Raw genomic sequence first — 23,905 nt, forward strand, 5'->3', positions numbered from 1 at the left:
CTTACCGGATGGATGTTTCGGCACAACGTTCAGGGTCCTGGTCTTGCTACGTAATCCTTCGCCAGTACCGTCGATCCAGATATATTTTGCCTGGATCGCATTTTCCGGTTGAGGTAGATCAAGATATTTTTGCAATAGAGATTTATCTAACGCCGCATTTGGCGAATCTTTCAACATACTGCGCGACATAGTGATACTGTAATAAAAACAAGAATATTGAAATGAATAAATGAAATATACATCTCGAATCGCAATCATCTTTTGTGAGATTATCTTAATGAAGAAATTAGATAAGAATTAGAAAAGAGATAATCATGAAGTGTAAATTTAACCGTGTAATCAAAAGATGATTTGTGGGATCATCTTTTCATTGATGGTAATTAAATTCTCTCCTCTCTCTCTCTCTCTCTCTGTAGAGTGCATTCCGTTGCATTTATAGCATTTGCAAGCATTATTTGCTCTTATTTAATATTTATTAGACAACGTATTAGAGAATTAATTACAGCTCGTGAGCGGAATACACTAATATAAATATTCAACATATATAATGTATGTATACATATCCTACATAATATAGGATATTTATGATAGTACATATTTATTACTATTCATTTTTTGAAGATTACATAAATATTTTATACATATTTTATATAAAATTAAATAAAATGTCAAAAGGCTCAATAAAAATAAAAGGAATAATAGGAATATAAAAGAAGACTACGAGTCTAGAACGAATACTTTTAATTTAGATCGTTAAATCATACAAACAATAACAGACATTTTGTATGACTCCGATCGGGTCCTTTTCAATGTAATAACAAAAAGTTAGTTATAAAATTTTTTTTCGCAATAAATTAGAATATGTAAGAAATACACAGTGCGACAAATATGTTCCCGGACAAGGCCTGAAAATCATAATTGAAACAACAATATGCATATTTTTTGGTATTATTATTCAAAATATTCTCCTCTGGCTTCAATACACCTGTTACAGCAATTTAATAGTGATTCAAATGCATGTTCTAGCTCAGTTTACGGAATTGCCTCTAGTGCCTGTGTAGAAGCTGATTGGATGGTCGGAATGTCATAAAAAAAGCGTCCTTTCAATTTCAATTTCAATTTTGGGAATAATGAGAAGTCGCAGGGGGCCAAATCAGGTGAATACGGTGGATAGTTTAACACAGAGACACGATTTCGAGCCAAACATTGACGGACAATCAATGAAGTGTGTGTGACTCGGTGCATTATCATGCAACAAAGACCAATTTTCTGGATCACGATATTCGGGGCGAATACGATGAATCTACCCATCAATCGCTTTAAAACTTCGAGATAATATGCACCAGTAATTGTTTGGCCAGTTGGAACAAACTCTTTGTGGATAATACCTTTGCTATCAAAGAATGTGATGAGCATTGTCTTGATTTTTGATGGAACTTTTTTTTTCGTACTTTTTTTGTTTGTGGTGAATTTTTTGACTTCCATTCCGCACTTTGGCGACGCTTAGTTTCTGGATCATATTGAAAGCACCATGTTTCATCATCCGTAACAATTGATTTTAGGAAGTTTGGATTATTTTCTGCGGCTGCAACGATGTCTCTGGAATAATTGATTCTCGCTGATTTTTGATCGCTTCTTAATGTGTGTGGAACAAACTTCGCACAAACCTTCGTTTTACCCAAATCTTCATGTAATATGGTTCGAATCGTTTCTCTACTGATATTTAAAGCCTCCTCCATCATTTTTAGTGATGCATTGCGATTTACGCCAAGTATTCAATTTCGTAAAATATCGCTGAATACAAATCGTTGAATATATGTAGTTAACGATAAACAGACCGTTCAATTCATTATACACTAGACTTCAGTGAAAACAATTATTTTTGATAAATATCATAAATATATATAGTTTTGATGAAAATAAAATTATTTTTGATAAATATCATAAACCAATTTTCTTGGGAAGATTCCTCAATTTTTATTCTCATCTGACTTGTCACAAAAAGGGTGTTATAATTGGTGCTGTTGATAGAATTATACTGTTCCATTCATGATTTCAGTAAGAATTTGACTGAAGCTATTAATATTTTTTTAGATAACGGATACTCTTTGAATTTTATTTTTTCGACGATACAAAAAAGATTAAATTTTCACATTTACAATAATAATAATAATATAGACATTAATTTAAATAAAAAAATCAAGGCCATGCAAAAATACTTTACCTTATGTTAAACGTGTCTCTGAAAGTTTATTACCCATAGCTTTCAAACTTGGTTGCAAGTTATGTTATTTAATTCTGAATATTTTGAAAAATTACATTAAAAGAGGAAAAAACCAGCTGGAATCTCTCCCACCAGGATGTTGTTTATAAAATACTCTGTGAGAATTGCGAAGCTAGTTACGTCGGCCAGACAAAAAGGAGACAAGAATATATGTCAGACATAAGGAAAAAATCGGAATCTCCTTTAGTTATTATAGATCACAGAACTATATGTAACCATAATTTCGATTAGAATAATGTTAGAATTCTAGATAGTCCTATAATCCTATAATAAACGTTTAATTTCTGAAATAGTTCACATTAAGAGACAAAAACATGGCTTAAGGCTCCTGACTATTCAGCCAAGAACTCTGCGTTGACAGTGGCGACACACAATCACACGGCGGTCTGACAAAACCAGTAGCCACACACTTAAGTACTCCATGTCCGTGTGTTCGCCTGCGGCGCGCCAAGAGTGAACGAGACAGCGAGCTCCTTCTCACATTAGTCGCTTGTTTCAAGCGACCGAAAATGCTTTTTTCGATCGCTCAGCGACCCTAGGCATCAATAAGGGGCGAGCGGGATTCTAAATAACACATAAGTTTTATAAATTGTAGTAATAGTATACTCCTCCCATTAGAATAGTATAAATAATGTTAAAACGCAACAGTTTATGAGATATTTAATTGTTTACGATTTTTCATGCATGTTATATAGTATACCCCTCCTTTATAAACTCGAGTAGCAAGAATAGTTCAGTAGAAGTAGAATTTTATCGGAAAAAAATTATAAAGCAGCATTTCTCTTCACGAAAATCTCGAAAGAACATTAGAAAAGAAATGCGTATGTTTGAGACGCGAGACTCGTAAAGAAAATATGCGAAAAAAAATCGTTGCAAAAAGCACGTTTTTCGCTTATAAAACGAAATATTGATTGTATGAAAAAAATGTACTTAGATTTACATTTACATAATACTTACATTTTCGGTATGGAAAATGTAAGTATTCGAAATACATACAAAATGAGACGTGGAACATTAAAATCGATCTATTAGTTAAGTAGAAAAAACACCGAAAGACTTTTTTCACTCAGTCTTTGTTCATTGAAATTTAATCGCAAAGCTTTGAAATTCTATAAAATGTAGCCTTCGTAATGATAAACAAATCTAACCCTGAACAAGCCTGAAATTAATTTTTGCAAAAAACTATTTATTCACTAAAAATTTGTCTGCGAAAAACTTAATTTCTTCATCTTTGAACAGTCGCACAGCAATTTACAGGGATGACTTTTCTTCTTCAAGAGTTGCATTATGATGTACATTTAGTATTAAAACGATTTTTTGCAGTTAAACTATAAAACGACTTTAAAAAGAGGGTATCTTTTTTTGTATAAAAAAATGGAATAATTCCGTTAATATGCATTATATCAAATAGTCGTGTGAAGCATTCGACAGCTGGCATTTTTCTACAAATTTAAAAAAAAAGATTATTCTCTGATTATTAGGAGCCGAGATAACAATTTTTTTTCAAAAAATTATTGTGGCTCTAATTTTTAAGATTAAGAGTTCCGTTTGACACCAATTTATCAAGGAAAAATTGAATTTGCTGTTAAAAAATTCTCAAATTTTTCGAAAAAGTTTGTTTAAAATCATTGGAAAGTTGAGGAACGCGAGGGTGGTAGCGCGCCGGATGGAGTGGAGAAGATCGGGCCGCTCGGTGACTCGTGCGTATCTTCCCCACTCGACTGCGTACCGGCTTCCTCCACTCCGCCCGGTGCGCTGCTTCGCTCGCGTCAACTTTCCAATGGTTTTAAACAAACTTTTTTGGCAGCAAATTTTGAGAATTTTTTAACAGCAAATTCAATTCTTCTTAGACAAATTGGTGCCAGACGAAACTCTTAATTTTAAAAATTAAAACCACAGTAATTTTTTGAAAAAAAATTGTTATCTGGGTTCCTAATAATCGGTAAAGGTAATCTTTTTTTTTAAATTCGTAGAAAAATGTCAGCTGTCGAATACTTCACACGACTATTTGATATGATGCATATTAACAAAATTATTTCATTTTTTTATATGTAAAAAGATACTCACTTTTTAAAATCGTTTTATAATAATTTAACTGCAAAAAATTTTGTTACGTACGTGATAGTGTACGTGATAGTGCAACTCTTGAAGAAAAAAAAAATCACCCCTGTAAACTGCTGTGCGACTGTTCAAAAATGAAGAAATTAAGTTTTTTGTAGACAGGTTTTTTGTGAACAAATGACTTTTTGCAAAAACTAATGAACATTTTAGGCTTGTTCAGAACTAGATTTGTTCGTCATTATGAGGGTTACATTTTATAGAATTTCAAAACTTTGCGGTTAAATTTCAATGAATAAAGACCGAGTGAAAAAAGTCTTTCGGTGTTTTATTTTTTTTTCTACTTAACTTAATAGATCGTTCCACGTTTCATTTTGTAGGTATTTCGAGTATCTATATTTTTCATACCAAACTTTTTTGATACAATCAATATCTTTCTTTTATAAGCGAGAAACGTGCTTTTTGCAAGCGTTCGATTTTTTTCCGCATATTTTCTTCACAAGTTTCGAGTTTCAAATATATGCATTTCTTTTTTGATTTCTTTTGAGATTTTAATGAAAAAAATGCTGATTTATAATTTTTTTCCCGTAAAATTCTACTTCTACCGAACGATTCTTGCTACTCAAGTTTGTAAAGAGGGGCATATAACGTGCATAAAAAATCATAAACAATTAAATATCTTGTAAACTGTTGCGTCTTAACATGATTCATACTATTGCAACATGATTTATACTATTTTGGAATGTGGGAGAGGTATACTATCTATCACTGCAATTTATTAAAATTTATATATTATTTAGAATGTCTTTCGCCTCTTATTGGTCTAGCCTAGGGCCGCCGAGCGACTGAGATTACCGAGAAAGCATTTTCGTCGCTTGAAACAAGCGACTAGTGTGACAAGGAGCTCACTGTCTCGTTCACTCTCGGCGCGCCGCAGGCGAGCACACGGACGTTAATCTCGTGTTTAAATGTGTGTTACAGCTCCGCAACACGATAAATGGCCGAACTTATAGGCGTGGAAAAGTAATGTTTTGACGACGAAATTTATGTTGTATGCCATTTTGTTATTATTTGCTTTGTGAAAATGTGACTTGTCTCGTACTTATCAAATTATTATTATCTCGTAATTATCAATGAAAGCTAAAGTTATCTTGGAATTTTGTATGGAAAAGCGTATATTTTACTCGTTTCAACAGCTGTCAGACTGTCATGTGTTTCTGTCCGAATATCTCACTTTATGTGCCTTTTACGACCATTTGCTGACTGTGAAGGGAGGAAAGGACAGTTTCATCGATTTTTCAAGTGTTTTAAAGCGATTTCGTCATTTCATTTCATCGAAATTGTCTTTATTTAAAAATGGCATGCAACATAAATTAACGTGTCATTCCTCGCTTCTGACGTCGCGATTCCAACATGGCCGCCGCGACTAATCAGGAGCCTTAAACAAGTAGAATGAAATAGAAGGATTCCTATCTTACAATCTCTTTCCCCCTCTTAGTTTTCCCCTTTCTGTTTTACCCTCTCCATACAGTTCCTTTAGTTAGTTTCATACAGGGTATCAATCATGAAACTTTATCTCTAGCATGGAAAGTGAAAAGTGAAAAATTTCTCCATTAATTTCAATGGTAAAAATTTTCACTTTTCACTTTCCATCCTAGGGATATTTTTATGATTGATACCCAGGTCATCATTTTTCATTACTTATTGGCTGACAGTATAGAATGATCGCTTAAGTTTTGCTTAATTTTATATTTAAATATGTTATAATTTTATTCTTTGACTCATCTTTATTTCTGACACTACAGTTTTATTATCGGACTACGCATTGTGCTTTTTAAGGTTTTTTTCTTTTTTACAAATTATTTTACGTTTCTAAACATTTTTTTAAATAGTTTAAATTTATTAAATTCAGCTTTATCCATTTTACCTATTTTATGTTTTATACATGTATTTTTTTTAACTCTGTCTTATTTATATGACCGAATTTTATATTTTATACATTTCGCATTTTTTGCTGGTAACTAAATTTTTGTACATTTTAATTCTTATACAATTCAATATTATACTTATAGAATCCGGATTAATTTTTCATTAATCAGTAATTGGCTTATTTAATGATATTGGTGTTGATGGTCAACACCATTTAGTGACAAAAAACCGCGGATACTTTTTAGATGACCCAATATTATCAGCGATATATTTATACTTGGTAATGCCTTTTGTAATCTAATCATCGTGTATATACAGGATCTGTTTTCCGTTAACTATATACGTTCAGCGATTTATACTCAGCGATATTTTACGAAATTGAATACTTGGCGTAAATCCAGGATTTACTTTCCATCGACTACATGTATTCAGCGATATTTTTGAGTTTGAATTCATGACCTAACAATCAAGGTCTACTTTTAATCATTTTTTTGTCATTATATCTCTATAAGTAGTCATCTTTTACTAACCTATTTTTAGTCAACCGTTATATATATATTAATTTTATAACTTTGAAAATAACCCAATTGGGGTTGAAATATTAATTCTATGTAGATATATTTTTATCTTTGTTTTTATTTTTATGTTTATTTAATGTCAATTGTATCATATTACGTATATTAAAATTTGTTTGTTTTAGTTCGTAGCCCTTCTTAGCACAATTTCTTTTAATAAAATATAAATTAAAGTCTAAAAATAATATTACAAAAATAATAGGCTAATAAAAGCTAATACACAGTCATTATTAATGTACAATTCTTCTTTATTCTTCATCTGTACATATGTATATTTCCGATGTTTTGACTGCTTTTTTCAGCCATCTTCATCTCAATATAACATAATATTAAAATTTCAGCATAATATTAAAATTTAATTGCAATTGTGAATGTAGGTGCAATTAAGTCAACCTCGAGTAGTTCTCCATTTGTGAACGGCTCTTCTTAACAAGTCAAAATTTGTAAGATATAAATACAAAATTCCATTCTATGTTAACAAAATTGCTTTCTATATTCATTTAATTGGAAAAAACTCACTGGCTGTACTAATAACTAACACCTCCATTCTGTTACGCACAATTAAAATTACAAATTATATAAAATTTGTCGATTAGACATGTTTGTTTGTCCGGGTATAACGTAACGTTTAAAATTATAAACTGATGTAATGTGTAAGTCAATATAACATTGAGTTAAAATAAAATAAATATACAAAAATAAAGTCAGTTTGACAAATATAATTTAATGAACAAAATTTAATGAACAAAATATATAACATGTTTTTAAAAATAATGTTAATTATTAAACTGTAATGTTAATTATTAAACTGCTTAAGAATTGATGTGTATCCATGATGAAAAAATTCCATGTTAGTCTACAAATTGAGCGCATTCGTTTGCAATTTTATGTATTATATATCATTTCAGATACTAATTTCTTCTCCAGATATTTCTCTCTATCTATCACTTTGACGTTCTCTCAATCTATCGCATGATTATATTGCAATCTATGTTCAGCTATGACAGATCTCATACCATTGTTCTTGCGTAATTGGTTTTTATGTTCGTTAATTCTTTTTAGTCTGCTCAACATACGTTGCATCACAATTTTTACACGCTACTTTATATATAACATTTTTACTGCTCATTAACGGAAGAACATCTTTCTGAGCTCTGATCATACTTTCTAATTTATTAAGGCCAAAAAAGGCTAAGTTTAAATCCGAGTCTTTAACTATATTAATAAATTTATTAGAAATATTAAAAATGTAAGGAATATGAACTATTGTTTTTATTTTTCAAGTTATTATCACTTCTAGTCTTATCGACTTGGTTGTTAAATAGTTTTTTAATTTTTTGTTTATAGCGTCAAAAATATAATAATTTTAAAGGATAATTATTACCCAAAAAGATGTCAATTATAAAAGAGAGATTTTTATAATGATATCTAGGATGTGGAAGAAGTATTGCTTCATCTACAGGATGCGTTACCAAAATCCGGATAAATTTAAATTTAAATTTTTCACTATATTGTGCCTTCGTTAGAAGTTGTTGTTGGCGTCCAAGAAAGTCTGATGCTTCTAGTAAACAGTCATATCCTCAAAATGGCCATGATGTTCATCAAATCAAGTGCGCGAAGAGTCACAATCATCGAAGGCCTTCGCGCTGGGCGCTCAGCAACGGAAATAATTCGGTTCTTTGGATATCCGACATCAACCATTTATGATGTTGTGACAAAATATACGGCTTTAGAACAGTTCAACGAAGGTTCCAATATGCCAGCGAGGAAAAGTCACTCGAAAAAACGCACCACGAGAATCTCCGCAGTCGTTGGAAGGGTTCAAGCGTTGATCTAGGGCAATCGCGAAAATTAGCATTGATTGTTGGTATAAGCGAACCTGCGTCGAATTGCCGAGGAGGACCTTTGATATAAATCGTACACATTACAGATACTTCCGACAGATACTCCCTGAAGCTGTCAGGACAAGCCGAGTTGCTCGCTGCAATCTATTATTGTGTTCTTTGAAAAACGAAGCGTTGGGATGAATCAGATTCTTTTCTGACGAAAAAATTTTTACTATTGGTGCCAAAATCAACCGGAGAAATAATCGATGACTCGCCTACAACCCCGGATGTCCTTCTTGTTGCCAGAATGCAATTTCCGGCTAATGTTCACGCGCTAGGTGTTGAGTCCAGTAAGGGTAATGTCATGCTACCACATTTCTTTAAAAAAGAGGAAACTCACAAAAGAAGTGTATTTGCTCGTTCTGATGGATGTAGTCGTGGATGGAAAGCCTGTGGCGTCCGGAAGACCATATGTTTTTCAGCAGGACGGTGCACCGGCTCATACGAGCTCATTTAATTCAAAATTGGCTCTCAGACAACGTCGACATGTTTTGGTTCAAGAAATTCTGGCCTCCCAACAGCCCAGATTTAAATCCCTTGGACTACTACGTATGGAATGTAATTGAAAGGGTCACAAGTCTCGGCATTCCAATGTGATGTCATTAAGGATCGCTGGAGGATTGAGACAGCACTCGTCGGCATGGACAGCGCTACATTATAGCGTGTGAACGCTTCAGACCGAGAATAGAGGCCGTCATTCAAGCTAATACGGGAATCTATATCGAATAATTGTGTCCCTTTACAGGGATTCCCCAAGTGTCATGTAAAAGGATTTTTTGTAATATTTAATTTTTCATTAAAAATTTTTGTTTAAAGAAATTGTTCGATTTATCCGGATTTTGGTGACGCACTCTGTATTTATTATAATTCCTTTTTTTCTGGAAAGAAGGGTTCTCAGATATAGTTGAGAAACCTCCCTGAGAATGTAGACTTCCTGTACCAGTTAAACTCTACCAGTAAAACTTTATTATTATTAATAATTGTCACATCTAAAAAATTTGATTTGTCACCTTCAATTTCTATTGTAATTTGAGTCTATCGTGGAAAGAATTAAAAACATCTAGTATTTCTTTAATTTTTTGATGAGGTATAGTCATAGTTATGTCATCTACGTATCTAAAATAAAATGGCAAATCTAATCTTAGAATTTATAAAATCCTTCTTTTTCTGTAACACGATCTAAAGTATTAAAAAATTATTACTCTCTCTAAAAAGAACCTAAGTAATCGCATATGTTATATATTACAAGCATTGGTTTAACCAGTATTAGATTGTAAATAGCATTTTTCATAACCTCTAATCAATAATAGTAGTTAGTTCCAAGTGAATAAATTATCATAATATATTTTGCAATGTATAATAATCTGTTAAATAATTGAACGATAAAAAGAATTTTATCTCATTACCAATAAATAAAATTAACGTGTATATATATCGATGATACTGCAATATAAATAAATCTTAAAACAAGCAAAAACAAAAAAATATATAAGTATAAATACCTTGATTATTACAAGCGGAGAATGTAATTCTGATAACAAAATATATTAATTGGAGCAAGTCTGCGATGAGACTAAAAGTGTATGCTCAGTATCCAGAGACAATTTAAAAATGAGACAGTATCAAGGAAGAAAGAAAAGAGTAGAAAAGTGAAAAAAAGATTGGAAGTATGGAAGAGGAACTAAGAAGAGAGAGGAGAGAATGGAAAAGGAAGGAAAGAAAGCTAAGAGGGGGAAAGGGATTGATAATTTGTAGGTATGATTCTGGTAACGATTCCGTATCAACCTGTCTATTTAATTCCTGTCTTTGTCTTTTTATGTGTACCATTTCATATATAAGTCTTTTATTGTAAGATAGTTCCTGATCTAATATTTTAATATCATTCCATTTTTTTTTAAATTATGATTGTAATTGATATGATGGTCAGTAATGAGGGGGAACCTGTTTTTTTCCTTATATCTGAAATGTGCTCATTAATTCTAGTTTTAAATTTTCTTTTGATTTGACCATAGCTCGCATCACAATCCTCGCATGAAATTTTATAGATAATGTTCTGAATAGAAAGTCGATCCAATTGATCTTTTCCTCTTTTTATAAATTTTTTATAAATGTATTAGCGATGGTAAAAGTCAATTTGCAATGAAATTTTGTGGTTAATGATAAGAAATTTTTCTAAATAGATTTCACATAAGGAATTGTAAAAAATTTTTCTCTTAATGAGAAAATGATTATTATGTGTATTATGTTACTTATTATTGTGGATATGAAATTTTGATCTTTCATCTATTTTGGAAAAGAAAGGAAAGAGAACAGCCATTATTTAATAATATGTGAATGGCACTCACTAAGAATATCATTCTTTTAATATAAAATAAAAATGTCACATCCTCGATAAAATCGAGGATGTGACAATTTTATAATTTTGTCCATCATGCCATAAATGTCTAATTATAGCAAAGAGGGTGATGTGAATTGAAATTAAGGAATCTATTAGAGAACGTTGTTTTTTGATATCTGTCAAAAATAATATTTTGATTTTCTATAATAATGATTTTCTATAATAATGTCAAGAAAATTTAATCTCTTATCATTGCCAATTTCTATTGTGAATTGTATTCTTGTATGCAAAGAATTAAAAATATTTAAGATGTTATTAATACTGTTATGTGGAGCCGCTAAAATAATGTCATCCACATATGAAAATAAAATACTAATATTGGTTGGACCAATGCTTGTGGTATACAACATATGCAACTACTTAGGTTCTTTTTAGAGATGTAATAATTTTTTAATACTTTAGATTTATAATATATATTTTTATTATATATTTTTTACATATTCTAATTTATTGCAAAGAAAAATTGTATAACTGATGAAATTTTAAACTTTTTGTTATTACATTGAAAATGACTCAATCGGGTACGAAACATCTGTTATTGTTTGTATGATTTAACGATCTAAATTAAAAGTTAAATTAAAAATTATTCGTTCTACAGGGTGGGCCATCTATTGGTACGTTTTTAAAAATGCGATCAAATGAGCATACATTGATATTTTTTATTAATTTTTTTTTTGTTGTGAAGCTAAAAGTATCCGCGTCAAGAATGAAAAACGATTTCGTTCATGTGGTTCCCTCTACTGGCCTTACAGTATGCCATTCGGTCACCCCAATTATTAATGACATTTTGGACTACCTCGGCGCCAATTTCACTCAAAACAGTCGTAATATTGTTTTTCAAAGCTGGAATTGTCTCACACTTTGGGCCACAGCCTCAATATTCTCGGGTGTGCGCACTGTCCGAGCTCTGGGACCACTTCTGTCATCCACTAACATCCCTTTCTCACGAACTTTCCTCACCAATTTGCGTATAGCTCCTTCGGTGGGTGCTCTATCACGACCCATATTTCTTTTCAAAATTCGTACAGTTTCGGCGACACAGCACTGACTTTGAAAATAAGTTTTTAAAATTTCAAAACGCTCTTCAAGAGAAAACATGTTGTTTCGTGCCGCGGACGGTATGACTAATAAACTGTCAAAATTTCGGGTCTGTAGCTCGTTCGGTGTTGCCATACGATGAAATTCAAAAACGTACCAATAGATGGCCCACCCTGTAGGTTCGTAGCTTTTTTTTATATTCCTATTTTTATTGAATCTTTTGATATTTTATTTAATTTATTACATGCAGGGCGAAATGATGCGTAATAAAATGAAGATATATGTAAAATGAAAAATCGAAGAAAAAATATGTTTTTCACAAGACAAAAGTTTTGTGATTTCGAAGGAGATACAAGCTGAAACTATTGATTTTGAGTGGCATTGTCAAGGTCAGGACAAGCTTAATTTAAATTTTTTAAACTCTCCACTTTTCATTACATATTCTTGTAGCACAAACCTCGAAAGCTTTCTAAAACACTAATAAAATATTTTTTCATGAAGTAATTTTCGATTATAAGGCTCGAAAGTTACAGTATCGTCGGCATAAATATTATCGAAGATAACCAAATAATGTTTAAAATCTCTTGAATGTTGTTCAGGGTTATGATCTTAACAACATTTATTAAGATCAAAGCCATTGGAAATTGTTATCATTATTTTCATCTTTGCATCAAAAGTTCATTTTTACGTAAAAGTGAAAATAAGAAGAACAATCTTTTTTTTCAATGATCTTGATCTTAATAAATGTTATTAGATCGTGATCTAAAACAACATTCAAGAGATTTTAGTCATCGTTTAGGTATCTTGCAGGGTAATACAAATATCGGCGATACTAATTTTTAAGCCTTATAATATGAAAAGTACTTTACGAAAAAATATTTTATTATAGTGTTTTACAAAACTATCGAGATGTGCGTGCGTGCGTCGTGTGTATGCACGCGCGCTACAAGAAAAAGTAATGAAAAATGGAAGAGAATTCTATTTAAAAATTTCAAAGTGACCTTGCCCTGACGTTGACAAAGCCGCATAAGATTAACCTCATGGTTCCACCTTATATCCTCCTCGAAGTCACAAAACTTTTGAATGAACATATTTATCATTTGACACATACATATTTCAGAGATAATAGTTTGTAATACTTTACGTGGGCCACTGTGTACACTGAAAAAAAAGATTGACTGAATATGGCATAGCATTTTTAATTGGTTGCAGTAGCCAATTTTTTATTACATTAGCCTATCCGCAACATCAGTATAGGATTTCAATAGACTAACACAATAAAAAATCGCAACTAATTAAAAATGTTACGCCATATTCAGCTAATCTTTTTTTTCAGTGCATTAAAAACTGTATTATATGTGAAAATTAACTCGATTCATTGGAACTCAATTTTTGTGGTTAAAGGAGGAGGATAAGAGCCGATTAAAGCACCTGCAGCATTTTCCAATTTTGCGTCTTTAATCCTGTAAAAAGATTTTTTATTTCGTTCAGTAAATTCGGAGATTTTTATTGATCTACAATGTCTTGACAATTTGATCACTCCAATAAGCATTTTGATAGCATTTACTACAACATTTACAATAAACATTTCACATTACTTATAATATATATTTGTAATTTGTGCAATCTAATTGTAAGATCATAAAATATTCATAAAATATTTAAAATAAGTCTGACTTCCATCTGGTATATTTAACAATTTATATATTTTTATATTTTTTTATTTTTTATTCTTAATGTTTAATAAAAAATTTTTAATTCTTGTAATCTTCCTTTTATTTTATAAATTAATATGCTACGCTTGGAATAATTCATTGTGATCTATGGGGATGGAGATTAATCATTTGGCTAAACAGGGAGGAGACAATTTTTGCAACTCTCAATCAGACGGTAGGGATATGTTTACCCTTGGTCTTATTTAGAATATTTCCAACAGTTGCGGACTGAACTTTTGTAAAGACATCGAAAATTATTCATAACTGATAATAGTTTAAAGTAAACCGAAATCAAAAAATTTGTCGACACTCATAATAGAATATATGAATATTATATGAATTTTATATGAATTTGTGAACCAATTAATGTTCTCATTGCCCATACTTTATTATTATTATTTAAAATAAGTCTTATAAGTATTTATATAAATACTTTGTAAATATTTTATAAATATTGTATGCTGTCTGATTGTGAGATATATTGTATACACATGTAATATACATATATATAACATATAATTTTACAAGATAAATGTATGCAATTACAGTAATACAGAGTCCATTTGATATTCGAAGGATTACGTCCAAGCAACCGTTATGCTGTCTGGGACATTAGAATCATGTAATTTATGGATGTTTTTGAACGTCACATTCCATATAAAAAATAACATCGTAAAAAATAAGATCATGTATTTGTATTAGTCCTTCTAATTTTTTATTATATCTTTTTTATATAAATTTATGGCCGGTATTTTTGTAGTTCTTATATCCAAGATCATCTCCAGCCTTGAGATGTGTCACGAACCAATCAGAGGGCTGCATTAGCGTATGAAGACGTTACTTAAGATGATCTTGAAATAAGAACTATGACCGATCTATATCAAGCTATACATGTATTTTTAATAACTCGATTGAATTTCATATTGACTCCAAAGAAAATTGCTTTCGAAGCCAAAGGATTTTGTCAGTGCGTTTCGTGACGCATATTTCTCCGAAAGCGATGCGGTGTCGTGGAAACACGCGTGGCGTACGTCGCGCCGCGCGTCCTCGACGGCGATTGTGATGACGGTATGACGCGCGTGTCGCTGCATCCACGATACGATGCAAAGCACGCGTAAAGAAAGGCTTTAATTGTAGTAGTATCGTGAAAAGATAGGTGCGCCTACATATAGGGGTTTCACGCGCGGAGCACGCGAGACGTGCGTGTCCGCGTACTGCGTCGCGCCACGCCAAGGAGTGACGCGGTGGTATAGTCATCAGCATGCGACAGGATTTTTCCCCTGGTTCTTAGTTGAAAATTTTTGTGAAAAAATTCCCCGAACAATAGATAAACGATTGATAAATCTAGAAAACAGAGATCAAAAGAAATACGAAATTTCTGGTCTTATTTGTGATCGTGATGTTATTTTTGACAGTACGAATCAATTTCCATATTATATCTAAATAATATAATCTGATATTTTCTGGTTCTCCAGTATAACTTCCCACTCTTCCAATGGAATTTTTCTATTATAATAACACAGATATTTTTCTCCGATATCTGGACGGTATCGGAATTTTTATTTTCTAAACAATAAGAATCTTATTTTAGTCTTATTTTAATTTTATCACCGTATATGTAAGAATACAATTAATAAACTAGAAGCCTATACCGATCGAAGCTGGATTTTTAATTCGAAGCTGGACTTTTATATATTTAATTTCTATGTGAATTTATATACTATATATGTAGTTATTTGAACTGCGCGCCGAAATAATATAACGCAATTAAACTACTAGTAATATCACAAATTAAATTGATAAGCAATTAAATTGATAAGCAATTTAATTTGAAGCTCAATCTAGCATCCTATTAGAAAAATGTTAATATATTAAAAAATTATAAATAAATTTATTGCGGAAAATATTGTTTCGGCTGGGAGTCGAACCCGGATCTCTTGTATTCCGTACGAGCATCTTAAGTCCTTAGATTACCGAGGTCTTAGTAGTTTTATTTTCTTTTACTAAAGTAATTACTCAAATATTCTCTCAGAATGCTTTTATAAATAAGCGGCAATTAGGTGTGGATGTGTGCGTGCGTGCGCGCGCGCGCGTGTGTGTATGTGCGCGCGCGCATGTGAGTCTATATACAGGGTGTCTCAAAAAGATCAGGACATCTGAATATCTTGAAAAATATAAGTTTTATAGAAAAGTGTTTCAGACAAAATTGTAGGTTTCAAGATCTATTTACTGATCTTATCAGTTTGACCTTGCATTTAATATACATATACGCACGCACGCACGCACGCACGCACGCACACACACACACACACACACCCAATTGCCGCTTACTTACAAAAACATTCTGAGAGAATATTTAAGTAATTACTTTAGTAAAAGAAAATAAAACTATAATCCTACAACTTTCTGAAACACTTTTCTGTAAAATTTATATTTTCCGAGATATTCAAGTGTCCCGACCTTTTTGGGGCACTCTGTACATTATTATTTCATATAATCTACTTGTTCCCAGAATTTCGATAATTCCAAAAAGATTTTTAGAAGTTAAACGATAATCTAAGTCGATATTTAACGATAGTCTAATGATAACCATCTGTGATATTTCCTAATTCTCTAGCATAACAATTTTTTACTATTTCAATTAAATTTTTGTATTGCAAAATAAAATAGATATCTTTTTCCGAGATTGGACGGTATCTGAATTATTATTTTCTTTTAGTAAAGTGATTGTTTAAATATTCTCGATTTATTTTTATAAATAAGTAACAATTCTAGAATATTTCAGTATTTTGTATAATCTATTATATTTGGTCCCAGAACTTTGATAGTTCAAATCGATTTCCATAAGTCTAACAATCTAATTTGTGATATTTTCTGGTTTTTTTTAGCATAAATTTTCCACTGTTTCAATTTTTTTATCGTAAAATAAAAGATATTTTTCTCCGGTATTAGACGATATCGAAATTTTTTATTTTCTTCCTACAAAGCAATTCAATATTGTTTCAATATCCTTAGAATGTTTTTGTAAAGCAGCAATTGAATCTATAATACTAATGGCTTTATTTTATTTTTTAACATCCTCGAAAATATAATCGCATAAACACAAAGTTTTTAAAATTTTAATCCTTATGTTTGTCATAACGTGTATAATGAAAGTTCGATGCTATAAATAAAAGTCACCTCGGGAGTAGGAAGTCAAAATGATGCTGGGACGATCGATCGAGTGGAAATTTTTGTACTTTCAACTTTCGCCTTGGCCAAGCTGAATGCCTTTTTGTGCAATGCTTCTCCGGCGATTGCATAATTCATTGATTGATTGAATGCTCTGGTTCGAAATGCTATTCTTGCAAATTATAGATATTATTTATGATTTATAGATAAAACACACGTGCACATAATCTGGGAATAAAAATTATTTTTAATAGATAACACAATTCTACAATTATTGCATTAATTCCCCTACTTCCATTTTTGTCATTATCTGTTTGTCCTCATTTTATTATCTTAATAATGAAAAAAACACTCAAGAAGGTGATATAAAATCTGAAATGCGGCGCTGAGTTAATTTTAATAACTTAGATCAACTTAGTATAAATTTTGATTTAACTAAGGAAACTTTCTTTAACTTAAAAATTAACTACTTTTTAAGTATGCGACTAAAAGCACATAATTTTTGCAAAAAATAAATTAAATAAAAATCAAACTTCCGATTTAAATACATCTTATTTTATGATTTATCTCTCATTTAATTTTATACAAACTTTACTAGATTTATAAATATTTTAAAATTAATTGTTAATATACTTAAAATTAAAATTTCTGTTAATAGCAATAGGACACTGTTCCTGTCTCGAACAGTATTAATGTAGCGATTAATTTTTTGGCTGATGTTTCAGAAGTATGAAGCTGATGCAAGAGTTTAGTGCATATGACGCACAGAGGAAAAAGATTTGCTACAAACGCAAAAAGAATTACAAAATTTAATTGTTAAATTTGTTTAATATGTAGAGCAAACAAATTTGCATATTTGACAAAACTATGGATTTGTTGCAAATGATTCTTCTAGCGAGTCCAAAAAGGAATAAATATTTGTTACATCTGTAAATAATTTTAAACGATATTTGCAAATGGAATTTGCTGTTATAGCGTAAGATTAGCATTCATAGCAAATTTTTCCATCTGTGCTTTTATAAATGGACTTTGACTTTAATTTCGAGAGTGTCAATATGCCGTTATGATATCGTTTTGAGGATAACCGTGTAGAACAAAAGATGTTTGCTTACATCACTTCAAAATTACATAACATAAGCTTACAGAAGTTTATTATAAGTGTATAAATAGTCATTTCGAATGTATTTTTGCTTGCTGAAAAGTTAGCTATTACGTCATAATTTTAAGAAAAGTGGTTTAAGAAATAAAAAATGCGGATTTTCAGGACGTTTTGTAGCACTAGCATCAATTTTTTTACAAATGTTCTTAATACTATACAAAAGTATCAACTTTTAGCTTTAACATGCATTTTACCCCATCTTGATTTGATTTTTCGTTTTCGAGATAGATAAAGGACATTAATCGCGTGCGCTTAGTATTAATGTATCTCATAACTACTGCAATATTTTGCAATATTTTTATATTCTAGGAGTAAACTAGTAGGAGCAAAAAATCCTAATATGAAAATATTGAGACCACAATATATAGTTTTAAAATTATATATATAGTTTTTAAATTATAAACCGATCAAGACCGACAAAGATAGCCAATATTAGAGCGCGTAAAGTTCGCGCGCTCAGGCCCTTAGTTTATATCTGCGCATTGATCTAATATTCACATAATATTGAATTTTTTTATTGCACAATTGATTATTACTAGCATTAGCAATTATTGTTATTGGAATTATTAAATCTAGCACACAAGTTTTACACTTCAAAAAAAAAAGTTAATTTATTACTTGTTCAACATTTTTCATGTCTTGAGACAAAATCATATAATTATTAATTAATTATTATATAATTATTATATAATCGTGTATCAATAAATTAAAGAAATAAGATTAAATCAGCAACATATTACTTCAATAATTTAAATTTCTATTAAAATCATAAATTTTCATTTATTAAAATTATACAATTTTACTTCTCTTAGAAGTTCGAAACTTTCGAAAATGGATACACGTGAAAAAGGAAAATAATTATCAAACAATTTTCACAAGTTCTACCTTATGCAATATTTTCACAAATTTCTATCTTATTTACCTTATGCAATTTTATTTTTTTAAATATTAGATTAAATCTACATAAAAATTATATTTTTTGAAGTTTGAACTTTAAAATATTTTCTTCTTTTATATATGTTTCGAATATTCGTATCAGATAATAACATTGCGAAAATATTAAAATTGAAAAAATTAATATTAATATTAACAAATTCTGATAAACAAATTAATTTATCCTTGAATACTTTATTATTCTACATTGTAGATATATGAAGATTGTTTAATTATTATTTTTCTTTTTCATGTATCATTTCCCAAGTTTTCAATTCCTAAAAAAAGTAACATATAATTTAAATTATTAATGGACAATTTAATCTTACTTTTTTGATTTATTAATATATTATTATATAATAATTAATTATTAATTACACGGTTTTATTTGTTTTAAAATATGAAAAATGTTAAAGAAACAATAAATTAAATTTTATAATTATTATTCGGGTTATTCTCCTCTTCTATGTGTAAAACTTTTATTTTAGATTTAATAATTCTAATTGCTAATGCTGTTAATAATAAACAATAAAAAAATTTAATATTAACTACAGTATATCACATCGATATAATATCAAATAAATTATTAAAATCGGATACAATTATAGTCTTCATGGTCCAGAGTGTCGAACGTGTCTAACGTTAAATTTAAAAATATAAAAATCAAGCCACGAGTAATAATCTGCATAAATTAATCCGCATAAATGCTTGTGAGTTGTGTCCGTTGCTTCTGTCCGTTAAGGTGAGTTACTCATTAATTACAAATGAAATGTTTTCACATGAATTGTTTTCATAAATGAATTTTGAATTAGCGTTCACTTCAGACTTGAAAACCTGGAGAGTGTCTTGCCTTGACGGACTACCGAATTATATTTGCATGATATTTGATGAAGAAAGCGATTATATGCTGAGGAAGACTCAAAAGAGAGTTGGAACGTTCATGGTGAATAAAGAAGACATCACTGAGATTGGAGTTAAGTCATCATTAAGATTACGCACCTCGCCCTGCATTGACTCTTGTTAGCCTTAAATTGGTGTTATTGTTTTACGTAGTGAGAATTCAGTTAAGTTATTCAATTTTATTATTAAAGAAAAAAAATAGAGCTTTAAACAGGCGTTTGAATTTTGTCTCTGTGATATTTTGCTCCAATATTATATAAAATTGAAGAATGATCTTTTTAAAAATATTTTTGTTATTTTTTTTAAACACTCTAACCAAGATGGAACATTATCAGATAAAATTTAATAAATAAACATTTTAAGCATATTAAAGTAGATTTTTTAAGCTTTAAAATGTTTTTTGAAAAAAAATTGCGATACTTTTTCGAACTTTTTATTGTGTAAAATTTTATTGTAAAAACTTGTGTAAAAACTTAATTTTTTAAAAATATTTTTTCCTTCGAAACTGTTTGTAGAAAAAAAATAGGAAGGAAAAAAATATTTATTAATGTGCTTGATTCGTATATATTTTTTCAAAATTTATTAAAACCTTTTTTTTAACCATTAACATATTTTATAAAATTGAGTAAAAATTTTTATATAATAAAAAATTCGATATCTTTGCGACAAATCACGATAGCAATTTTTTTCAAAAAACATTTTAAGGCTCAGAAAATATATTTTAAAATGCTTGTCTTCTAAATTTTGTCCAATGATATTTTATTCGGGTAGAGCATTTTAAAGAATAATAAAAATATTGAAAAAATATCATATTTTAATTTTATGTAATTTAGGAACAAATATTATAGAGACAAAATTAAAAAATGTCAGTTTGGAGCTATTTTTTCTCTTCAAAATGTATTTTTAAAAACTTCTCTACGATATTTCTTTTCATCGAGATATTTAAGTTTTTGTTAAATAGGAAATTATTGCAAGCGTTCCCGATCTAAACGGTAGTGTGCAATATATATTTGATTCATCTCAAGAGATTATAAGAGATTATCTTTCTCAATAAATACTGATTTCTAGTAATTACTGACATTGAGTCAAAGAATTTTGAAGATTATGTTAATTTTATAATTCGAAAATTTGTATACATTTATATTGCAATTATGTACTACTTTTTCTATGAAAAATTTCTTCTAATTTCTTTTACGCGATATATCTTATATATTATATATCCATTATGTATAGAACTGTCAGACAAGGGAAATTTGCGTAATGGCTCTTCGGTTACATGCAAACAAGAGGTCACTTTTGTGCAATACATACATAAGATTTGTTCGCATCGCATGCTCTGACATGCTCTAAAATGCTTCTATTATAGCATTTACTTACTGTAACGTGCTCGTTGAAGTAAGTAGAAGCTATAACAGGAGCATATTGGAGCATATTGGAGCATACAGCGCGCGAACAAATCTATAATCCTCTTAATCATTCAATCGATAAGTTATATGCTTGATGAGTGTTGACTTATTTCTACCACAATTGCGAGATAATTGCAATCAATCGAAAAGTCTGAGTACAATTGGCAAGTGTAATTTTTCGAGTATTGAAAGATTCTAGATCGTATTCTAGATTCGTAAATAAAATCTCATTTATTTATTATCAGTCTCATAGTTAATAATTATATAATACAATAGTAAATAATACAATGTATATATGTAGGAGAAAGTATATACCATACATGATTTTTTTAATCTTACAGTTTATAAGGAAAACATTATGTATTTTATTATTATATCTGTGATACATGTCATCTTAATAATTTATGGATAATTTATGTATAAGACTTTTCCAAAATTTAAATGACTTTTCGCTGTATTAAAATCTTAATAATTTACAGTATAAGACTTTCCTCAAATTTAAATTACTTTTTGCTATTATTATTACTCATATTTTCTTCTAAAAATCTATTAAATATATAGCTGGCTAATACTACACGACAATTTTGCATCAATCTCAAATTATAATAATTTTTTCCTTTCTGCTAATTATTCAATTTTAAGTTAAATAACTTCCATCTTTTTATTAAATGTGGTTTGAATTACAAATAACATTAAACAAATTTTTATTAAGTCTAGTCCAAGTTATTCTATAAAAACTTAGAGTGATACTACACGACTTTCTCTTACAGTTTGTGCAGTTTTTCATATAGGACTAATAATAAAATTTTGAGATATTTTTTGAAGTCAAATCAAAAGCGTAATATAATAACATACTTTATCTTCTTAATAAATTTATATTCGTTATTTATAAAAATTTAATATTTTTTTATATTATAATTGTTTAATTGAAATTAATTTACAATCAATATTTTTCATTAAATATATTAAATTAATTAAAAAGATTGTATATTATTATTTACTAAATACTGGAAGGACCAGCGTTTATATATTGCGATAACTTAGGGTTTAGAGGCATTATTAATTTTTTAAAATGCTACAGATCTTTTAATTAATATGTTTCTTTATTTAGATATATTTTATATTGTAAGTTCATAACTGAATTTGTTATTGAAAATGACCCGATCGAGTACGAAACGTTTGTTATAGACCATTGTTTTTGTTTATGATTTAACTATTTATATTACAGGGTGGGCCATCTATTGGTACGTTTTTGAATTTCGTCGTATGGCAACACCGAACGAGCTACAGACCCGAAATTTTGACAGTTTATTAGTCATACCGTCCGCGGCACGAAACAACATGTTTTCTCTTGAAGAGCGTTTTGAAATTTTAAAAACTTATTTTCAAAGTCAGTGCTGTGTCGCCGAAACTGTACGAATTTTGAAAAGAAATATGGGTCGTGATAGAGCACCCACCGAAGGAGCTATACGCAAATTGGTGAGGAAAGTTCGTGAGAAAGGGATGTTAGTGGATGACAGAAGTGGTCCCAGAGCTCGGACAGTGCGCACACCCGAGAATATTGAGGCTGTGGCCCAAAGTGTGAGACAATTCCAGCTTTGAAAAACAATATTACGACTGTTTTGAGTGAAATTGGCGCCGAGGTAGTCCAAAATGTCATTAATAATTGGGGTGACCGAATGGCATACTGTAAGGCCAGTAGAGGGAGCCACATGAACGAAATCGTTTTTCATTCTTGACGCGGATACTTTTAGCTTCACAACAAAAAAAAAATTAATAAAAAATATCAATGTATGCTCATTTGATCGCATTTTTAAAAACGTACCAATAGATGGCCCACCCTGTATTAAAAAAAATTTTTGTATTACTTGTAGCCCTCTTTTATATTAATATTAAATTAAGTTTTTAAAATCAATACAAATCATAAATATAAGTTTTGCTGTCAAAATATCTTATGGTGAGTAAATTTTCTTCTTGTATAATAATAATTTATCTACCTTTGTTTATACAGTCTTTTGTTTATAAAGTTCTTTTTTGCGCATTATTATTTGGATTTTCATAATTTACGAGCTCAGGGAAAGACTGAAGGATGAAAATAAGTGTAAAGATTAATATACTTTCTGTTAAACTCGCGTGGATGCAGGGTGAACGTATTCGTAATGATTACCGACCTTTGCTCGATTTCAAGTTTGTTGTTTTGTCATAAGCAGCCAATAGTAGCTGATAATGCGCATGTGTGCATCAATGCGTCATGTCGCTCGCGTATCTGGTCACGTGGACAGAAAGTGATATCTTGAAAAATATGATATATATATATATATATATATATATATATATATATATATATCATCTGTTAGCGTCCTACAATTGGTGCTTTAGCGTGCGATAAATTTAAGACATTTAAGTACTTTTTTTGTTCACCAGATCAGAGTTGACGAGGCCAATAAAACAAA

General features: G+C 30.0%; 1 protein-coding gene and 1 long non-coding RNA gene across 10 annotated transcripts in view; one reads left to right on the forward strand and one right to left on the reverse strand.

Annotated features, from left to right (window-relative positions):
• Gs2 (glutamine synthetase 2) overlaps positions 1-23,905 on the reverse strand; it is a 200,833-nt gene that overhangs the window by 14,959 nt on the left and 161,969 nt on the right. For 5 of the 9 annotated variants that reach the window (XM_011056240.2, XM_011056242.2, XM_087416331.1 and 2 more), the window contains one exon: positions 6-196. In XM_011056240.2, coding sequence (XP_011054542.1) covers positions 6-189 — 184 coding nt within the window. In that variant the 5' untranslated portion in view covers positions 190-196. Of the gene's footprint in view, positions 1-5; positions 197-1,451; positions 1,600-1,667; positions 1,795-23,905 lie in introns of those variants that run through there. The other 4 variants (XM_087416332.1, XM_087416334.1, XM_087416335.1 and 1 more) reach the window with 2 other exon arrangements.
• LOC147906597 (uncharacterized) lies at positions 11,985-23,252 on the forward strand. Its single transcript, XR_015548359.1, has 2 exons — positions 11,985-12,758; positions 12,979-23,252. It is a non-coding gene; the product is annotated as an uncharacterized LOC147906597 (long non-coding RNA).

Source organism: Acromyrmex echinatior, unplaced genomic scaffold, assembly GCF_024713525.1.
Source record: "Acromyrmex echinatior isolate Ae372 unplaced genomic scaffold, ASM2471352v2 Scaffold20, whole genome shotgun sequence".
Taxonomy (NCBI): domain Eukaryota; kingdom Metazoa; phylum Arthropoda; class Insecta; order Hymenoptera; family Formicidae; genus Acromyrmex; species Acromyrmex echinatior.